This window comes from Bos mutus, chromosome 29, assembly GCF_027580195.1.
Source record: "Bos mutus isolate GX-2022 chromosome 29, NWIPB_WYAK_1.1, whole genome shotgun sequence".
NCBI classification, from domain to species: Eukaryota; Metazoa; Chordata; class Mammalia; order Artiodactyla; family Bovidae; genus Bos; species Bos mutus.
Genome location: NC_091645.1, coordinates 36,834,126 through 36,855,650, shown reverse-complemented (window position 1 = coordinate 36,855,650; position 21,525 = coordinate 36,834,126). Strand labels below are relative to the sequence as shown.

The following is a 21,525-nucleotide window of genomic DNA, read 5'->3' as shown; positions in this document are numbered from 1 at the left end:
AAATGAGGATAATGAGGCCAAAAGTATTGCTGCTCCTGGCACTGTAGTGCCAGGTCTTAATTCAACATCGAATAAAATTTTCAATTTGGTCGGAAGATTTCCTTGGTCTAAGAAGCTCTCATCCTAGGGCACCGCTTTTACAAAGCTGCAATTTTGGACGCTGCTAAGAAGCAGACAGGGAACCGCTTCACCTCCAGGTCAGCTTGTCTGAGTACAAGCTGCCTAGACAAGACAGCACTAGTAGCAGGGCCTTGCTTCATGGGGCACCAGCCCAGTGATTCTGGGTGAGTTAGGCTGCCTGTTATTTTTTAAGCACTACCCACACAGAATGGACTATACATAACCTAGGACCTTGGCAGAGGAACCAGAGAGCAAATTGCCAACTTCTGTTGGATCATCGAAAAAGCAAGAGACTTCCAGAAAAACAACTACTTCTGCTTCATTGACTATGCTAAAGCCTTTGATAGTGTAGATCACAGCAAACTGTGGATAATTCTTAAAGAGATGGGAATACCAGACCACCTTACCTGCCTCCTGAGAAATCTGTACACATGTCAAGAAGCAACAGTTAGAACCAGACTAGGAATAAGACTTGTTCCAAATTGAGAAAGGAGTACGTCAAGGCTGTATATTGTCACCCTGCTTATTTAACTTATATGCAGAGCACATCATGCAAAATGCTGGACTGAATGAAGCACAAGCTGGAATCAAGACTGCCAGGAGAAGCATCAATAACCTCAGATATGCAGATGACACCACCCTTATGGCAGAAAGTGAAGAGGAACTAAAGAGCCTCTTGATGAAAGCGAAAGAGGAGAGTGAAAAAGCTGGCTCAAAACTCAACATTCAAAAAACCAAGATCATGGCATCCGGTCCATTTTCCATCACTTCATGGCAAATAGACAGGGGAACAATGAAAACAGTTAAAGACTTAATTTTCTTGGGCTCCAGAATCACTGCATATGGTGACTGCAGCTATGAAATTAAAAGATGCTTTCTCCTTAGAAGAAAAGCTTTGACAAACCTACACAGCATATTAAAAAGAAGAGACGTTACTTTGCTGACAAAGGTCCGTCTAGTCAAAGCTATGATTTTTTTCCAGGAGTCATGTAAGGATGTGAGAATTGGACTATAAAGAAAGCTGAGCACCAAAGAATTGATGCTTTTGGACTGTGGTGTTGGAGAAGCCTCTTGAGATCAAATCAGTCAATCCCAAAGGAAATCAACCCTGACTATTCATTGGAAGGACTGATGCTGAAGCTGAAGCTCCAATACTTTGGCCACCTGATGAAAAGAACTGACTCCTTAGAAAAGCCCTTAGATGCTGGGCAAGACTGAACGCAGGACGAGAAGGGGACGACAGAAGATGAGATAGTTGAATGGCATCACCGACTCGATCGACATGAGTCTGAGTGAGCTCCGGGATTTGATGATGGACAGGGAGGCCTGGCGTGCTTCAGTCCATGGGGTCGCAAAGAGTGGGACACGACCGAGAGACTGAAATAAACAAATGAGGGCCTTGGGAAACAGATTACTTTTCAGAAGCTACTCAGTTGTTTTGAGGAGCCAGCCAGTCAGTTCCAGTTTGACAGCCACTGCTGTTTGGGGACACTTAGGACACTGATCACTTCAGTCCTGGCGTGGGGATTCCTAAGTCTGAGCTCAGACCGTCGAGGGAGTCCCCTTGGTGCTGGAATTCCATTCGTTTCCCTTCGGGTCTCCTTTGGGCCACTTTAAGTCTTACCCTGAAGGTCAGGTACTGTTTGGAAGAAAAAAAAAGGAGACCATCTCTCCTCTGTCACAGAATCCGCGGAAACCTGCGCATGCGCACTCGCCCAGGGCCTTCCAATGGGCGGTGTCCCTTCTGGGGGCGGGGCAATGGCTTGTGGGGGCGGGGCCAGCCTCCCCTCTCACGGGAGGGATCTCGTGGGCCCTCCCGTGGGTGTGGTCCCCCGGGTGGCGGCGAGTGTTCCCGGGGGTTCTGGGGGCGCGGGGGGGGCGGGGGTACGCTATCGTGGTGACTCAGAGGCCTGCAGCGCGCCCAACATGCTGCGGGAAGAGTGACGTAGGACTCGGCTCCCAGCGCCCGGACGTTGAAGGGGTCACTTCCGGCGGGAGGGGGCGGGCCTCGTCGGTTCCGGAAATGTGGGCTTAGGCTGCGATTTAACCCCCCGACGGCTGTGGCAGCTGCGGAGGCGGCTTGGGGTACGTGAGTCGGATCTGGGGAGGGGCGAGGATGGGAATGGGGCGGCGCTGGCCGTCGCTCCCGGCGCGTCCCCGGGCGTGCCCACTTCACCTGGCAAAGGCTGGTGATTGGGCGCGAGGGACGCGTGACTCCCGCCGGGACCGGCGTTCCTGCCCGGTGCAGTGGAACCGCGGGAGGGAGGCAGTACTCGAGCTCCCCGCCCAGGTCCGGTGTCCAGCCTCGCTTCACCCATCACTGTTCGCTTTTTTCCCTCCACCCCGTACTTGAGCGTCTTGCCAGTCACACTTCTGGTGACATTAGAATCAGGTTGCCCATCGTACAGGTGGGGAAAGAGGTATGAGTGCGGTGACTTGCCAGCGGCAGTCTGGCTGCAGAGTGGAGTCCAAATGACGCTCTGGTCTGTAACCCTTTGGGTTGTGCCCTTTCTCCAGGGCAGTGAGGATCGACCTTTGCAGCTTGGATCTGTTCTTATCCTGTATTCTTGTCCCAGCATCACTGACCAATCCCTAGTTCTGGGCCGGCAGGGTACAAAGGTTATTGGTGCTTGTGTATCTCCAAGGTGTGCCTGGTTCCTCCTGGGTTCCAAGAGGGTGGGTGAGTGGGTGTGTGTTTGACTCTGCACCTCAGGGTTTCAGCAAGTCAGTGCTTTCTCAGCTGTCCAGTATCTGGGTCACTCACCCTGAGAATGCCCCACCTTAACTCTGGAAACTTTACAGACTTCGGCAGTGTCCTAGTGATACTACTGTTTGTGACTGAGGCCTTTCCCACCCTCTTCATTGGCTGCCTGCCTCTTACTCAGGAGTCCCATCTCCTACTGGTGCAACCAAGATGCTTCCACTTGACTGTCAGGTCTCTGACTGTTGTTGGTCCTAGAGCTGCAGGTGGTGGTGACAGAGGGACTTGGGAAGGAAAGACTTTCTATGGTTGTTGTCCAAAGCTGTGACCCTGCGCAGGCCTGAACTCTGGTTCTGGATGGGAGAGAGGACTTGCAGTGAAGTTCTGGACCCTGGAGTGAGAAAGTTAGCATTCTTGGCAGTCATAGTGCCTAGAAAAGCTTTTCCCCCTAGATCATGCCAGAAATCTGGCTTGATGCCTTTGTAGTTTCCATTAGATTGAAATTTTTCTTAGTAGATTTCATTTGGACAGCTTCTATGGCTTTTTTGTTTTATTTCAAGGTAGCAATAGCTCTGATTTTTTACCTTGCTGCCCTGTGCTTTTGGCAGTGTTCTAGGGGCTTTGTGAACATATAAGGATTCTGGAGAAGGCAATGGCACCCCATTCCAGTACTCTTGCCTGGAAAATCCCATGGACGGAGGAGCCTGGTAGGCTGCAGTCCATGGGGTCGCTAAGAGTCGGACAGGACTGAGCGACTTCACTTTCACTTTTCACTTTCATGCATTGGAGAAGGAAATGGCAACCCACTCCAGTGTTCTTGCCTTGAGAATCCCAGGGACGGGGGAGCCTGGTGGGCTGCCGTCTATGGGTCACACAGGGTCGGACACGACTGAAGTAACTTAGCAGTAGCAGTTAGCAAGAATTCTGGAAACAGTTCAAGGTAGGTGGTGAGCCCATTTTGCGGATGAAGTGAGGGAGACCTAGAGATGTTAGATGGAGTGCTGCAGCCAGTAAGTGGCCACATTGGGAGTTTTAACCTGTGTGTGAGCCTTATTTCCAAGCTAATGTATTTGCTGGCTGTTAAGCATCTGTAATGCTTGTCAAAGATATGGAGCCCCACCTCCAGATATTCTTGCTTAGGTTCTCTAGGGCATGTTCTGTTCTGTGCTTAGTCGCTCAGTCATGTCCATCTTTTTGCAATCCCATGGACTGTAGCCCACTAGGCTCCTCTGTCTATGGAGATTCTCCAGGCAACAATAATGGAGTGGATTGCCATGCCCTCTTCCAGGGGATTTTTCCAACCCAGGGATCAAACCCAGGTCTCCCGTATTGAAGGTGGATTCTTTACCGATTGAGCCACCAGGGAAGCCCAGAAGGACGTAGGAATTTGTATTTTTAACGCTTAAACTCGGTGATTCTTACTGTAAGGCAAGTTTGGAAGCACTGCTTTACAAAAAAGGAGTTTGTAGATTTGTTGAGCTTGGAAGTGAAATTTTTCCTAAGGGGTCTTATTGTCTTTTTGCTTATTGCTATGTAATTTGCTAATCTGCTGTGAAAAGGGCATCAGAGTAACCAGCTGTATGAATCATCTCTTGGACACTGTTGTCCAGTCCTGGTAGGGTTTTTCCAGACTGACCTAATCAGGTCAGCAAAGACCTTGTTTTAATCTGATTGGATTTCTGTCTGGAAATTGTTCAGTTTCTCCTTAGAGTTTGGGGTTTTCAGAAGGCTCCAGTTTATTTCTGCATAGTTGTCCCATGACAGAGAGATCTCTGTAAAGGCAACAGTGTCTCTGAGGTTTGGGGACTATAAAGGAGGTTTATTAAGTAGGTGTTTGCTCCATTACATTTCTCTTCCTTTTCATTGGTTTATGTGAAAGGCTTGAGCAAACACCAAACAGCTTGATTGTTGTAATTTAGCTGTGGCTTACAAGTGCAGTCCTTGGAGTTTAGGGTGGGGAGAAGAGGGAAGACTGAACCAAGAAAATGAAACAAATGACCCAGGTCAGGTATGCCTAGCATTGAAGACATGTAAGTCTTGCTAATTTATCTGCTCCTTCCTGGGTGGAATTACAAGTAGTAAAAGAGGAAAGTCAGCATTATGCTATTATTTTGTTCTTCTTCCGCCTAGTGAACATTGATTTCTAAGTTAACTTTGTTGTAAATGGAGGATGTAGTTTGTATGATTTGAATTGTTATAATTCACTTAAAACATTTAGGAGTGTTAGGTTCTTTTGATGAATTGACCTCCTTTATCATGAAATGACCCTTTTAATCCCTGGTAATATTCTTTGTTCTGAAATCTACTTTGTGTTGTATTAATATAGCCAATCCAAATTAAAAACAATTAGTGCTAATGGATTGATATCAGAATATTTGAAGAACTTCTACAGCTCAACAGTGAAAAAACAAGGTTAAATTTGACAAAGGTCTTGAATAGACATTTCTCCAAGGATGATATACCGATGGCCAATAAGCACATGAAGATACTCAATATCACTAGTCATTAGGGAAATGTGAATCAAATGACAAGGAGCTACCACTTCTCACTCATTAGAATAACAATTGTTAAAGAAAAAAGAAAACCATTTGAAGTATTGGCAAGTGTTAGTGGCTCAGTCGTGTCTGACTCTGCGACTCCATGGACTGTAGCCTGCCAGGCTCCTCCGTCCATGTAATTTTCCAGGCAAGAATATTGGAGTGGGTTGCCATTTCCTTCTCCGGGGGATCTTCTGACCCAGGGATTGAACCTGGGTCTCCTGCGTTGCAGGCAGACTCTTTACCATCTGAGCCACCAAGGAAGCCCAGTGGCTCAGATGGATCCCTTTCTTGTATTGCTGGTGGAAATGTGTAAAGTGTACAGCTGCTGTGGAAAACAGTATGGCAGTTCCTCAAAAAATTTAAGATAGAATTACCATGTGATCTAGCAATTCCAATTCTGAGTATATACCCTAAAGAAATGTAAACAGACTCAGGTATCTGTACACCAGTGTTTCTGGCAGCATCATTCACGATAACCAAAAGGTAGAAGCAACGCAAGGGTCCACTGACAGATGAATTGGTAAACTGAATGTGATACCTGCACACAGCAGAACATCATTCAGCTTTAAGAATGAAGGAAAGTTTTGACAACATGGATGAAAGTTGAAGCAATAATGCTAAGTGAAATAAGTCAGTCACTAAAGGGTAAATGATCCTCCTAACAATGCAGAAGATTCCAGTTCAGCCTGGATCAGGAAGATCCCCTGGAAAAGGAAATGTCAACCCACTCCAGTATTCTTGCCTGGAAGATCCCATAGACAAGAGTCTGGTGGACTACAGTCTATGGGGTTGCAAAGAGATGGTAGTGACTGAACAACAACCTCATATATAAGGTACCTGGAGTAGTAAATTCATAGAATCAGAAAGAAGAATGATGGTTGTCAAGGGCACAGGAAAGGGAGGAATGGGAGTTAATGTTTAAGAAGTACAAGTTTCAGTCTGAGATAATAGAAAAGTTCTGGAGGTAGATGGTGGTGAAATACAACAGTGTGATGTATTTAATGTTACAAAACTGTACACATTAAATATTTTAAATGGAAAATGTTATGTATATTTTATCACAATTAAATAAATGGATAGGTATTTTAAAAATTAGTGTTTGTGTGGTGTATCTCTTTACATCCTTTTGCTTTTGAATTGTTTGTGTCTTTACATTTAAAGTGAATTTCTTGTAGGCAGCATATAGATGAGCTTTGCATTTTGTAAATTTAGCCTTTAATTTCTGCCTTTTAATTGGGATATTTAGGCCATTTACTTTTAATGTGATTATTACTGTAGTTAAGTTTAACTCTGAAAGTCTTTGTACTGTACTTGCTTCAGATCATGCGTTTTAATTTAACCTGAGCATGTCAACTGGGATGTTTTCCATACAATTCCCTCTGACAGGTGTGCTCTGAGTCCAGGATGAAGTGTGAGTCTACCCATCTGGAGAACATTGTGTCAGAGTCTCCTCAGTGGGGTGCAGTCAGTCACCTGAGGGACAGGCCTTAAGTGTGAGGCACATGGGATGCTGGGTGCTGGGGCCTGGCGGATTCTCTTGTCACTGTGTAGTGCTGTGCATGGGGATCTGCTGGCATCTGGGGCCCAGGGTACAACTCTCTGCCAGGTTTACCTCTGATGGGTTAACTCTGGTTGGATCATCTTGCTGTTTGTTTTCAATCTGTCCTGTTTTTTCTTCTTATATCCTCCCTTTTTTTTTCTGAGTAATTTGGGATCAAGTAGTTTTTTTTTAATTCCATTTTATTGCCTTTGTCAGTTTATTAGTTTTTTTTTTTTTTACGTAGTTGCTTTAAGATTCATGATATGTGTCATAACTTGTCATAGTCTACAAGCAAGTGATCTTGTATTATTTTACATGTAGTATAAAAACCTTACATAGTATATTCTCATTTCCTCCCTCGTGGCCTTTATACTCTTGTTGTCATACATGTCACTAAGTCGATTATATTTTTCTCAGCATTTTAAGATGTGGTTCTGGTGTCTTTTGGCTTGCATTGTTTCATATGAGTAATCTGCTGTCATTTTTATTTTATGAAGTTCACCTGTTCATTCTTTTTTACTTCTGGCTACTTTCATGACTAATTTTATTTTATTTATTTATTTTTTTTTTATAAAAAAATGTTTTATTAAGTACAGTTTCATACTTAGAGGAACATCTAATATTACAATATGATTGAATCTTTAGGATACATAATTTATTCTTAAAATGCACAAGTTATATACAGATACTGGAAACTCAGTCCCCAAAATACTCAATAAACACGTCTGGGTGACACTTATAGAATTGACCTAACAATTTTTTCTTCTCTTTGGTGGAAAGTTTTGAATCCTCTTCAATATTTTTTAGTAAATTCAATAGCTCATCCTTGGTTGTCTTCCTTGTATGGTCAGAATAATCACTTTGATCAATTCTCTGGCAATAAATATATCCTGCGTCTCTGTTTGGATCTCTTCCTTTCTGAATGTCCATGAGCTTAATACTGACAATTTTATGTAGAGTTCCAGGAATCTTAAAAACATCTTTTTGATGATCCATTAAAAAGAGCACCAGAAGATCAGTTTTGCCTTTGGATAAATTTTTATTGTGAACAATAGCTTTTGAGAATATCCTTTTCACAACCATTCGGTTGTCACTTTCTTGCTGTAATTTAAATTCAGAAGGATGTGCTGCAACAGCCATGAAATACAGCAGTCTTCTAAATTCTTCTCTATTTTGGGAATCCAAAAGCTTTAGAAAGAGCTGAGTAGCTTCTAATGCTATTTCAGTCTTCCCATTCACTAGGAGTTCTGCAATTCCATTATGAACATCAGATAAGTGATTTAACAGAGGTTCCCTACTACTGTAATATTTGCTAATGGCATCAAACAGAAGTTCTTTCACTAAGTCTATTCTATCTGGTTGCTCAGGAAAGTTTCTGCTTATGTCTACCACCATCTGGTCTGGAAGGTATTCCAAGCAATCAATTGCTGAAGAGAGCCACTCATCTTCCTGAGAATCACTGTAAGCCTTGAGAATCCCTCGATCCAGATAGTTCCTGTTGTTGACCAAGTCAAGCTGCCTCTTAGGCTGACTAACTTTAGGTATCATCTCTTGCCGTTTGAGGAGGGAGTCAAGGAGAGGAAGGTCTATAAGCTGGAGCAGTCGCCCTATTGTTTCTTCTTGCCACACTTCATTAATAACTTGTGGAGACAAGGTTGCAGAGATATTTACACGAGGAGAGTCGGCAGGCTTTAAACTCAGGTTTTCCCACAGAGCCTCTAAACTTGTGGATCTGATGTCAGAGGACTTAAATAATGTATCTGCATATCTGGAAGGTGAACATACTTTGTTTTCTTTCCCTAACTGACTGTCTTGGTTAGGTGTCGTTGTGAATCTATAAAGGCTGCAGCTACTATCTTCAAATGTGGGTTTTTTGTCTTTTCCGAAGACTTTGGTTGGAACTGCTTCAAATACTTTGTAGTCCATAAGTGCCTGACAAACTCTTACCACTTTGGCCCGAGGAATATCTACATCACCAAAATATTTATTCTGCATTAGGTGAGAAAAAATGACATCCACAGCTTCTGAACCAACAAAGCAGTCATTGTGTCTTTTTAAATGGTGCCTTCGTTTTTTCACCTCCACCTGTGTTTGAAGAGTGTTTATAATGCTGCTCCAAACATATGTGGCTCCAAATGGCTTCTGGGCTACACTGAAACGCTTATCCTATAAGCATCCTGCATAGCAGCTACAGAGAGGGGCGGGGGCGGAGTGTAACTTTTCGGGAGGCCTCTGCACCGGACTCTGGAAAGCCGACAGGTTCAGCGCCGCCGCCTTCTCCCGCACCGTCGCCATGGCCGCAGCCGCCGGGACACGACCGCCTCAGACGACCGCACCGCGAAGTCTCATGACTAATTTTAAATGATTGAATTATTATGTGCCTTGGTTAGTTTTGGGCATTCCTTGTGGCTCAGCTGGTAAAGAATCCACCTGCAATGTGGGAGACCTGGGTTTGAACCCTGGGTTCAGAAGATCCCCTGGAGAAGGGAAAGGCTACCCACTCCAGTATTCCGGCCTGAAGAATTTCATGGACTGTTTAGTCCATGAGGTCACAAAGAATCGGACATGACTGAGTGACTTTCACTTTCACTTTTTGGGTAGTTTTCATATTTCTTGTGCTTGAGTTAATTGAGTTTTTGTATCTGTGAATTTAAAGCTTTCATCACATTTGGAAATTTTTCAACTAGTCATTCTTTAGGGATTTTCTCTATTCTCTCTCCCCTTTTTGGAAAATGCCGTCACATGTATTTTAGTATTCTTAAAGTTGTTCCACAGCTGTCTGATGCTGAATTTACCTTTTCCCCGGTTTGTGTGTGTATGTGTGTGGTTGCTTTTGCATAGTTTCTGTTTCTTCAAGTTCATCGATCTTTCCTTCTGTAGTGTCTAATCTGCTCTTATTTCCGTATGGCATGGTTTATATCAGACATTTGTAGTTTCCATTTCTAGAAGTTTGATTTGGGTCTTTTATTTTTTTGTCACTGCTTAACATGCTTAATCTTCTTTTGCATTTTGAGTATATGGAAGATAATTATAGGAACCATTTTAATGTCCTTGTGTGCTAGTTATATTATCTATATTTTTGAATCTGTTTCTACTGATTGGTTTTCCCCTCATTATAGATTGTATTTTCTTCTTGGTATATTTGAAAATTTTTGTTTAGATGTTGAATGTTGGGAATTTTGCCCTGTTGGGTTCTGGTTACTTTTGTATTTTTATAAATAGTCTTGGAATTGTTTGAGGACAGTTAAGTTACTTGAAAATGGTGTGATCTTTTGAAGGCTTACTGTTCAGCAGTGATAGCTGAGACCAGCCTTTATACCACCATTAATTTTCACACTACCAAGCAACGCCATGTTCAGTGCCCTACTGATGTTCTATGAGTTACGAGGTAATTCCACTCTGGTGGGTTGGGGCACAAATTAGTCTTGGCTCAATGTGAGGCTCAAGGATTGTTCGCTCTAATCCTGACCAGTACTGTCAACACTCAGCAGAAACATGGAGGGGGATCTCCTGCAGATTTCCACAGATCTCTCTGTGTGTATCTGTCTCCTGTGAACTCTGGCTACCTAGAGTCCCAGCTCTCTCTTCCCAACTTGGGGAGACTGTTGGACTTTTCCTGGATACCCCCTCCCTGTGCCATGGCCTGGAAACTGTCTAGAGTTGGGACGAGAAGAACTAACCTCGTTTGCTCTGACCCTCTGAGGAATCCATCCTCTGTTGCCTCACATCCAGTGTCTGGAAACTGTTGTTACATTTATTTTGTCTGGTTTGGAGTTGTTTGAAGCAGCAGAGTAAGTCTGGACCCTGGTCCTCTAAGTCTGCCAAAAACAGAAGGTCCCCCTGCTGTCAGCACTCACTGGAGACCTCGTGCATGCATAGGCCTTGACCTTGGTGCAGGCAGGCAGGCGTGAATGAGACATATGCTGGGCCCTTGGGAATCTCCCAGTCTTGCTGGAGAATCATGCTGATTCCTACATAGACATTGCTGCATGGTGTGTTGGGCTTCTCTGGTAGCTCAGTAAAAAATCCACCTGCAGTGTGGGAGATCTGGGTTCAATCCCTGGGTTGAGAAGATCCCCTGGCAAAGGGAATGGCTATCCAGTCCAGTATTCTTGCCTGGAGAATTCCATGGATAGAGGAGCCTGGAAGATCCATGGGCTTGCAAAGAGTTGGACACCTGAGTGACTAATACTTTCACTTCACTTCATGTAAAGAGCACCATGGGAGGGCAGGATGATGTCTTTGGGAAAAGTGCAAGGAATACTTCCGAGATAGCTGACAATAAGGGATCACCAGGCATTTTCAAGCTGGAGAAGGCATAGGGAAGAAATTCCAGGCTAGGCGGACAGAATAGTAAGAGCAAAGACAGAGCGGCAAACCTTGGGGTTCCTAGAGGACAGGGTCCCCATCTTATTGATCTTTTTAGATGCGGAATATTTGCCAGGTGATCGGAAGCTTTTAGTTTGTTCTGGGAATAGGTAGAACAGAGAGTCAAGTGGAGTCCACAGCCCATGGAGGCGTGGAGGGAGATATAGCTGGAAGAGGAGGCTCAGGCTCTGCTGGTGCAGGGCCTTGAATGCCAAGCTGAAGAGCACAAGGTTTTGAGTGTGATACCAAACACTGGGTGTTTTAAAAACCAGTCTTCAGCAGCCCTGATTGACTGTGTTCTCTGGATTTTCCTGGAGGATGTGGAAGAGTGCTGGAGAAGGCTGAGTCTGCTAAAACCAGGCAGGAAGCTGCCAGAGACCCTGGCTCCTATGGCTCCTGTGCACCAGGAGGGAGAGGAGTCTAGAGCTCACCGTGGTGCTGATACAGCTCAGCCCTGTCTCACCTGTGTGGTGATGGCCTCTGTAGATTGCTGCCTGAGTCATGAGTAGAGTTGAGGAGGCTCAGGCCTGGTTTCTCTTTTTCCGTGACTGCACTATTGCCACCCCCCCCCCAACCCCCGACAACGCACCTACCTGCCTCTGCTGGACCCAGAAATTTGTAGGGTCAGACATGGCTGGCAGAGGTAGTGTCTGGAGCTGGCCTCACTCTATACCAGCCTAGGATGGCCCCAGGTCAGCTTGGAGAACGAGGCCCCTCATCTTGGAGGTAAAACAGACCCAGTAGCATGACCCTGTACAGATTCCTATTATTTGCCCTGAGTGTGTCTTTGGCTTAACCTTCATCTTGATCCTTGGGATGGTTGAACCTGTTTGCTCAGCCTGGTCTGCAGATGAGAAAGTGTGGGGTGGGGTGGAAGCTGCCAGCTGCAGAGCGAGATCCTTTCTGAGTCATCTCAGCAGTTGGGATGGAATAAAAAGAAATGAAAGTTCGATGTGAAATAGCTTAGCATGTTTTTATTTTCACATCAGAGCCGCAGGGCAGACAAGCAGGAGGCTTCTCTTAAGTGGTTGGGCTGTGTTTTACTGTCGGGAAGTTTCCAGAATGGGCTACTTGTTAGATGGCCTATTTTTTTGGCCATCGTATTGACTGAAGCTGAATGCTATTGATCTGAGTTCCATCCAGCCATCTGAGTTCTGTCATCCTATTGACTGATGTGATCTCTGGAGAAATCTGAGGTTTTCTCTCCTTAGTGTCCATGTAAGAAGGGCTTGAGTTAAAACATCAGAATGGGCTGAATGTGGGAACTCAGCCATGGTAATAAGAATCACGACCCTTTATTGAACCTGGCCTGAGAACAGGGTGTTAGTTTTCCCTGGGACCAACTCATTTGTCCTTGTAAAACTCCTGTGTTACAGGTGAGACCGAGGTCTAGGGGGATGAAGTAAGCCACCTCTGCCCCTCCTTACTGCTTCTCCCAAAGACCACTCCAGCTTTCCCATGTGCTCTGTGAGAACCAAGTACTGTTTACTGTGCAGAGCCTGCCCTCGCTCACTCCCTCTGTGCCCTGCTGGAGGATGGGGGATAAGGCAGGTGGTGGAGGGGATGATGGGGATCAACAGGAGTGAGGGGTCAGGGCTGGGGTTTTCCAACTGCCTTCCTGGAAGGTGCCTTGGGGACCCCCATAATGTCAATGGGAAGACTGAGCTGGGAGAGTGCGGCTCTTCCCTTACCCCTTCGCCCAGAGCATGGCCTCTGTGACGTGTCCTGAGCGCTGGGGGGTTGATAAAGTTTTGGAAAACATCAGGAATGGGCTCAGGAGGCACATGGGGAAAGAGGATGGAGGTGCAGGTCCTGACAGCATGTCAGGCTATGCTTAGACTCTTCCCAGCCAAGGTGGTGGAGAGATAAACAGAAGAGGGAAGGGGAAAGCAAATAGATGGTGAGCTTCAGGGAAGGTTGGATGGAGTTAGAAGCAGTGTTTAAAAAAACATTAATCCCTAGGTGCCTGGCAATTTGGAGGTAGGAAGTCCCATTTTGGAGTCTGTGAAAGGATAGCGATGGATGCACCTAAAAGACATTTAAACAATGACTAGATCAAACCTGGTGGTGGACCTCACAGGTGAAGGAACGAGCCTGGAGGGGAGAAGTGAGGATGGAAGGCTGCTGGAAGTGGAGGTCGGGAGGGGAATCTAGTTTGGGGAGAAAAAAGGTGATATGGGTGCCTTCCTGCCCTTGGCACAGTAAATGGCTCCTCACCCCTGGGTCTTCTCACTTGGAACCTGTCTCTGGGGAAAGAGGCATCAGATGGAGTTATTCAGGGGCCTGAGGAGCATCCAGTCATGTAAATATTAATGTCCTGATGATAATGCGCTCCAAAAGCCTTGTCCTGAGAGACCATACATCCCCCATAGATGTATGGGTCCCCTAATATGTGTGGACCTTTGTTCAGATTGGTCTGGAGTCTGTTTCAGAAAGCCATATCCTTTGCTGCCTTCTGGAACCTGCTCTTTCAGAGTTCTCCCACATGGGCCTAGCTGGGAGCCTTGAAGGGTTGTCGGGCAGCACTTTACAACAATTCAGTTCAGTCGTTGAGTCATGTCCAACTCTGCGACCCCATGAATTGCAGCACGCCAGGCCTCCCTGTCCATCACCAACTCCCGGAGTTCACTCAAACTCAAATCCATCGAGTCGGTGATGCCATCCAGCCATCTCATCCTCTGTCGTCCCCTTCTCCTCCTGCCCCCAATCCCTCCCAGCATCAGAGTCTTTTCCAATGAGTCAACTCTTCGCATGAGGTGGCCAAAGTACTGGAGTTTCAGCTTTAGCATCATTCCTTCCAAAGAACACCCAGGACTGATCTCCTTTGGAATGGACTGGTTGGATCTCCTTGCAGTCCAAGGGACTCTCAAGAGTCTTCTCCAACACCACAGTTCAAAAGCATCAATTCTTCGGCACTCAGCTTTCTTCACAGCCCAACTCTCACATCCATACATGACCACAGGAAAAACCATAGCCTTGACTAGACGGACCTTTGTTGGCAAAGTCGTGTCTCTGCTTTTGAATATGCTATCTAGGTTGGTCATAACCTTCCTTCCAAGGAGTAAGTGTCTTTTAATTTCATGGCTGCAATCACCATCTGCAGTGATTTTGGAGCCCCCAAAAATAAAATCTGACACTGTTTCCCCATCTTTTGAAAAAGTGTGAGAGTGCATGAGTTAATGCTACCTAGCGCTGGCTTGGTGGTTTTCCTAGCACCTCCAGAAGTTTTCGTGTTTATTTCTTGCTAAACTCTTATAACCATCCCATGAAGTTGGTAGAGTTACTCCCGTGTTACCAGTAAGAAACAGAATTAGGAGGCTGAATAATTTGCCCAAGGTCACATAACTAGTAAAAGGTCAAGTTGTTGAGTTAGTTGCTCAGTTATGTCTGAGTCTTTGCAACTCCATGCACTGTGTCCTGCCAGGCTCCTCTACCAGTCCATGGAATTCTCCAGACAAGAATACTGGAGTAGGTAGCCACTCCAGTCTTCTCCAGAGTATCTTCCCAACCCAGGGATCAAACCTGGGTCTCCTGCATTGCAGGCAGATTCTTTACTGTCTAAAGCCCAGTAAAAGGTCAACCTGGGATTTAAATCCAGAATATTGGACTCTCAAGCCTTGAACTCTTTCTACTGCCTTTCACACTGTTTTAACTATTTAGCACTGGGAAGTATGGAGGGATCTCCGACCCCAATCCCAACTCCAGAAATTGCTTAGAAATAAAGGAAACAAAAGAAGTCTTCCTTCTGGAAGACTTCTGGTACATACCACCTTTTCAGATTGTCAAGGCAGGTCAGTTCGACGGTGTTTGGGGGCAAGTGAGAAGTGCATGATGGGTGATTTGCTTTTGTCAAGTCCTGTGGGAAGTTAGGTGACCGAATGTCTGCTTTCTTGATTTAACAGTCGAAATCATCCTGGGAAAAGAAAACTTAATCGGGTCAGAACATATTTCCTCATTAAGCAGTAGGCTTAGAAAGGTTTCTAAGGCAGCCACAGGTGTTTTTGTCACAAGGGGAGAAATGGGGCCATTTCCAAATAACACGCGGAGATTGAACTATGCAGGTTGCCTTGGTAACAGCTTCTTGTGCTGCCCTAGGGAGATGTGAAAAAGGGACAAGAAAAGCCAAGGCTTTTACAACTCTCCTTGCAGTGTGATTTCAGGCTTGAAATAGTTGGCAAGGAAAGGTTGGCTGGTAAGGGTGAGGAGGGGAGTAATCAGAGCCAGTGCTTTAGCTCCTGGTGGAGCCAGGAAAACAGAAGCACTGGCTCAGTCAGAGTTATGGGTTATGGTTCAGAAATAGCAGTTATTTCCTTAACTTAGTATTGAACCCTGGAGACTCAGGAGTCACCTCAAATCATCGGATTGTCCCCAGGAGGCAGAATGATTAATATTTATTCTGGACTCAGGAGATGACAAAGCCCTCCCAGGGCTGCTTGCTCATGCCAGGCACACATGCAGCCCCCAAGGTGGGATTATCATCATGCTGCCCATTTTACAGATGAGGAAACTGAGGTTAAGGGACGTGTTTGAGGTCACACAGCTAAGGAGCTGAGGAGCCAAAGCACAAACCTAGGAGCTCAGTCCTCAGATTCTGTTTCTGTTCTGCACCCAGCAGGCGTATGCAGAAGCAAGGGGTGAGGGGCACCACCAGCCGTCTCTAGGACTGCACACCTTACTCTGATCTGAGCGCCCTCCTGTTTAGAAAATGCTGAGTTATGCTTTCAGATTTAACTCCCCATCCCCCGCCCTCTCCTCCGCCCGGCGAGTTTATCCTTGCACAGGGGCTAATATCAGTTGGGAGTATTTGTTGTTGAGCTGAACAGTCCCAGGATAGGTCCTCACTGAACGGGAGCCATCAATACCTTGCTGTTTTCCCGCTTGAGGTCAGATCTGGAGGGCTGCCGAGCTGAGGCCTGGCAGGAGTCCCATCAGGACATTCTGCAGCCACCGTCTCAGGAAGTAGTGACCAAGGGCAGCGCTTTGGCCTCCATCCACCGGGGGTTGTGTAGTCACTTCGGGGCCTCATTATCTTCCACTCGATCGTGTTTCCTGTGTTCAAGGTACATGAGCTCGATTTCATTAAGATAGAGAGTAGTGGAAAGAAGATGAGGGCAAGACGGCAAGCAGCAGAACCAGTGGCCGGAGAGTTCATGACCCCTCCCCATGCTGTGAGGTTTGGCAAGGCCAGGGTCACACCTGGAGACTGCCGCCTTGTCTCTGGCTGGCGCTGCTCCAGCTTGGTCAGCCCCTACACCAAGGCAGAAGCTGGGCTCCAGGACACCTGAGAAATGTCTGTCTTCTCACCCCTCTCACATGTGCCTTCCTTCTGCGGAGTCTGTCCTCCCCGCATGTGTCTCTCGTGGAGGATGTGATGTTGATGTCAGGTGGCAAACCACAGCGCACCCCGCGGTTGTTACAACTTTGAACTGGTTACTGAAATTTAAAAATGGGGAGACGTCACAGCTTGTGGGTTTCTAGCCTCCCTTGGAGACCAGGCAGGTCTGGTCACGCTGGGCCTGCCCTCCAGGAGGTGCCCGAGCTGGGATGGAGCTTTCAGGGGAGACAGTCTCTGACACACCTACTTGTGTAGGCATCTGGGTTTGTGAGCTATGTTGGGGGTGAAAGCTCAGAGGAGAAAAAAGAAAGACAGGAAGGAAGGAAAGGAAAAGAAAAGAGGAAGTTTCTCTCTCAGTGAGCAATCGGTAATACATTGTCTCTTCTCAGTGAAGGGAACACAGATCAGCTCCTGTTCCTTTCCGGGCTAGGTCCCAGTCTGATCTCTGCCTCAGTCCCAATCTGATCTCCTTAGGGTGGGAGGTAGCACCCCCCACAGAGCTGTTGTCTCTGTGCCTGTGGACGCTCTGTGAGTGGCTCCCATGGCAGCCTTGCTGTCACCTGCCCCTGACCCTCTGACTCCTGTTCTAACACCAGTCTCCTCTACAGGGAGGCCTCCTGGGCTCCCAGCACCCCAGTCCCTCAGAGCTGACCCCCTACCAACTCCTCACTCCACTCTCACCTGTGTTCACTATGCTTCCTGTTGAGTTGTTTCTTTTTAAAAAACAGAACTGAGTTCCTAGAGAGCATCAGTTTTAACATAAGTCTGTGTCTGGTTCATAATCAGAAGTCAGTAAACATTTATTCCCCTCCCTCTGCTCCCACTTACCCTTCCTGCTTTCATCTGGAGCCATGCTCTGTCCTTGCCTTATATTAACTATTCCTTAAATGTTCATTCAGTGAAGCAGGAATAAATGAATGAAGGCTGAAGATAGAAGAAGCCCCGCCCTCATCACCCCGTGTCCCGTGTGACTTGCCCACCAGCCAACTCCCTGCCGCCGGCTGTTTTTCTTAGCATTCCCTGCGCTGTGTGTCAGCCTCTGCCGGGCCCTGGGGATACAGCGGCCGACAAGAACTCTCCTTGCCATCAAGGGGCTTGCCTCTCCTCGCCTCGCCTCTTCTCTCTTGGCCCCTCCCATGGGCAGTCTGCAGGCACTGCCCAAGAAGTGCCCAGGCTCCTTCTGGGCACTGTGGTAAGTGGGAGGGGGTCCAGTCCAGGGCCACAGTGCCGAGGGCTGAGGTCACTGGAGTTGTTAGGCCTCCAGAGGCAAAAGCATATGGCCTATGTATCCCCAAGAGCTTCTCCGTAACCCTTCCCCGACCCCGTCCTCCACTTGATGGCTTCCCTGGGTTGTGGCCAGTTTGAGAACCAGTAGTCTGGATTCCTCTGCCACTTTGGATGATCTGGAGGCAGAACACTGATGGCAGCAGATGGGTAACCCCAGACTTTGGGGGTACCTGCTTTGTGGGCCTGGGCAGAATACTGTCTGTTCTCCACCCCATCCCCAACCCCTTCTACAAATTATGAGAAACGCTTGCTGCTCTCAGCCTCCATGGGTGTCTTGGGATCAGGCAGTGTCTGTGGACTTCTGAAGCAAAGGCATCAGAAATTAACTTGCAGGGGTGGGCGATGCCTCAGTAAATCTTGTAAGGTGGAACTTGCCCACTCCTCAGGTCAGCGGGCATCTTTGTGAGCCACCTCTACCCGGGAGGCAGGGACTGGGGAGGGCCAAGGTGTTCAGCGACTTGCCTGGGCTTGTAATCTCTGCAGCTCAGATAATGTTATAACTAAACACTACCCTCATCTCTCCTCTGTGTCACTTGTGAAGTCAGAATACCAGGATAGGATGGGACTCTGGCCTGTGGTAACAATGTGTAGGAACTTGGGCAATACAGCCATTTACGGGACCTTGCGCAGTACCCTGTTTGTCTCTGGCTTTCATCTCTGAAATAGGGGTAATCATGCCCTGAGTTCACTTTACTTACTAGACAGTTTATATAAATTAATGGGAGAGTTTGCAAAGGGCTTTGATTTCAGAAGAAGGGAGCCATGGAACCATTAGCGTCCCTTTGACAAGGGAGGAAAATTGAGTGGGACACATTTGATCGTGGGATCCTGAGCAGACCTCATCCAGAGGAGATGGGGACCTGGGGCTCTTAACACGGGCCAGCAGCGCCTTGTGGGGCAGTATGAGCAGAGGCAACTGGGTGAGCAGAGCCTGGTGCAAGGAGCAGCCAGCCAGGTCAGGGCTTCTACGTCTGGCGTCCCCTCTCTTGTCTCTAAAGGGCTTCCCTGGTGGCTCAAACTGTAAAGAATCCACCTGCAATACAGGAGACCCAGGTTCGATCCCTGGATCGGGAAGATCCCCTGGAGGAGGAAATGGTTACCCACTCCAGTATTCTTGCTTGGAGAATTCCATGGACAGAGAAGCCTGATGGGCTACAGTGCATCAGGTCGCAAGGTTACATGCCATTCTACCTCAGTTTCACCATCTGTGAAATGGGCATGATAGAATTGAGAGGGATGTTGAGGGATTCCCTGGTGGCTCAGAGGTTAAAGCTTCTGCCTGCAATGCGGCAGACTTGGGTTTGATCCCTGGGTCGGGAAGATCCCCTGGAGAAGGAAATGGCAACCCACTCCAGTATTCTTGCCTGGAGAATCCCATGGACGGAGGAGCTTGGTGGGCTACAGTCCAACGGGGTCACAAAGAGTCGGACACGACTGAGTGACTTCACTTTCACTTTCACTTTGAGTTAGAAACCAGAGAAGGTGGATTAAGAAGAAAAGCACTGTAGCCCACATCCCACTGTGGCCAAGTACATTTCACCTGAAAACTTGCTACATGAAAGAGATCTACTTCTGGTAGTGTGGAGAACATCAATTGCAGGCTGACCTCGAGGGTTTATTCTCATGACCTGCATGAAATGGAGCTGTTTCATACCTGAAGTTCTTGAGGCATTTCAAAAATGCATGCTTTGAAGTCTACAATGAAAGAGAATTGACACAAGAGAGGCTTTGTATGACCGTGGGACTGAGATGGTCTTTCTCTTGTCTTTGAGAGTAGCCATTTCCCTATCCTGAATATTCTTTGGAAGGACTGTTGCTGAAACTCCACCTGATGTGAAGAACTGACTCATAGGAAAAGACCCTGATATGCTGGGAAGGATTGAAAGCAAAAGGAGAAGGGGATGGCAGAGGCTGAGATGGTTGAATAGCATCACCGACTCAGTGGACTTGAATTTGAGCAAACTCCGGGAGGTAGTGGAAGACAGAGGAGCCTGGCATGCTGCGGTCCATGGGGTCGAAAAGAGTCGGACACGACTTAGCAACTGAACAGTAGCAACAACAACAAATCTTTCCCAATCAGGGAATGGCAGAGAGTCATCACAAGAGGGTGGATGAATGCCAGGTTGAGCACATACCAGCATGTTCCCCACACAGAATGGAATCCTTTTCCCCAGCCAGGGGGCCTGATCCAGGGAGAGACGGTTTAATTAGGAGAGCTGTATGTTTCAATTCCTTGCCCACTTTGGGGGTGAGTTCTCACTGCCTAAAAGACATGTGATTGTCCAGGTCACCGGGTAGATAGATGTGTCAGGGGTTTTTGCCACAGGAGTTTAAAGCCATTAAACAGAGCCAGGTGTGGGACTTCAGATGGCAGAGGAAGGTCCTCGTTTGGACGGCGGTTGGAGGGGGAGGCAGTTCTGGGGGGCCGTGTGTAGTGGCAAAGACGGACACACCCTGGAATCCCCTGGGGTACTCATTTGCTTTTTTTTCTAAATCAGCCACCATTCTTTTTTTTTTTTTTTTTTTAGTTTTTATGCTTTTTATTTTTTTAAAAAAAAATTTAATTGGAGGATAATTGCTTTACAATATTGTGTTGGTTTCTGCCATATATCAACATGAATCAGCCATAGATACTCATACATCAAGATGAATAACCCCTCCCTCTTGAACCTCCCTCCCATTTCCCACCTGACCCCATCCCATCCCTCTAGGTCATCACCGGCCACCTGATTTGAGCTCCCTGTATCATCCAGCAAATTTCCCCTGGCTATGTGTTTTACATACAGTAATTTATACGTTTTCATGCTACTCTCTGAGTTCATCCCACCCTCTCCTTCCCTCCACTGTATCCACAAATCTGTTCTCTATGTCTGCATCTCCATTGCTACCCTGCTAGTAGGTTCCATCTTTCTAGATTCCATATATTTCCATTAATATATGATACTGGTTTTTCTGACTTACTTCACTCCATGTAACATGCTCTAGGTTCATCCACCTCATTAGGACTGACTCAAATGTGTTCTTTTATATGACTGAGTAATATTCAGTAATATATATGTACCATAATGTCTTTATCCATCCGTCAGTGGATATCTAGGTTGCTTGCATGTCCTAGCTATTGTAAATAGTGCTGCGACAAAACGTTGGGGTACATATGGCTCTTTCAGTTATGGTTTTCTCAGGGTATATGCCCAGTAGAGGAGTTGTTGGGTCATATGGGCTTCCAGGTGGCGCTAGTGGTAAAGAACCTGCCTGCCAGTGCAGGAGACAGAAGAGACGTGAGTTTGATTCCTGGGTTGGGAAGATCCCCTGGAGGAGGAAATGGCAACCCACCGCCGTATTCTTGCCTAGAGAATCCCATGGACAGAGGAGCCTGGCAGACTACAGTCCATAGGGTCACAAAGAGTCCAGTATCACTGAAGTGACTTAGCACAGCACATCATGGTAATTCTATTCCTAGGATTTTTTTTTTTTCTTTATTTAACACAAGAAAGTCTCCTTTCTTGCTCAATATCTGCAGTGACTTATTACCAAACTTTGATGACAAGTTACATCCTTGCTGCTGTCCCTCTTCCTAGTGGAAGCAGCAGTCTCATACAGGTTTTAGCAACATCAGGCCCCCTTTATGTGACCT

At 46.7% G+C, this 21,525-nt stretch overlaps 2 protein-coding genes across 4 annotated transcripts in view; one reads left to right on the top strand and one right to left on the bottom strand.

Annotated features, from left to right (window-relative positions):
- Positions 1-2,100: 2,100 nt before the first annotated feature.
- Positions 2,101-21,525, top strand: part of VPS37C (VPS37C subunit of ESCRT-I) — a 32,105-nt gene continuing 12,680 nt past the window's right edge. Inside the window, exon 1 of one of the 3 annotated variants that reach the window (XM_070365058.1) lies at positions 2,101-2,205. The gene's annotated coding sequence lies outside the window, so the exon portion shown is untranslated. Of the gene's footprint in view, positions 2,206-3,622; positions 3,762-17,612; positions 17,797-21,525 lie in introns of those variants that run through there. The other 2 variants (XM_070365060.1, XM_070365059.1) reach the window with 2 other exon arrangements.
- LOC102285325 (DEP domain-containing protein 7) lies at positions 7,547-9,363 on the bottom strand. The gene is made up of 2 exons (XM_070365137.1): positions 9,124-9,363; positions 7,547-9,060 (listed from the first exon to the last, which is right to left on the bottom strand). The coding sequence occupies exons 1-2, from the start codon at positions 9,194-9,196 to the stop codon at positions 7,598-7,600; spliced, it is 1,536 nt and encodes a 511-aa protein (XP_070221238.1). The 5' UTR covers positions 9,197-9,363; the 3' UTR covers positions 7,547-7,597.

Coding starts and splice junctions, on each gene's coding strand:
- LOC102285325 (XM_070365137.1), bottom strand. CDS start 9,196: ATGGCGACGGTGCGGGAGAAGGCGGCGGCGCTGAACCTGTCGGCTTTC. Junction 9,061..9,123: donor TCCGGTGCAGAGGCCTCCCG/AAAAGTTACACT, acceptor TATAGGATAAGC/GTTTCAGTGTAGCCCAGAAG.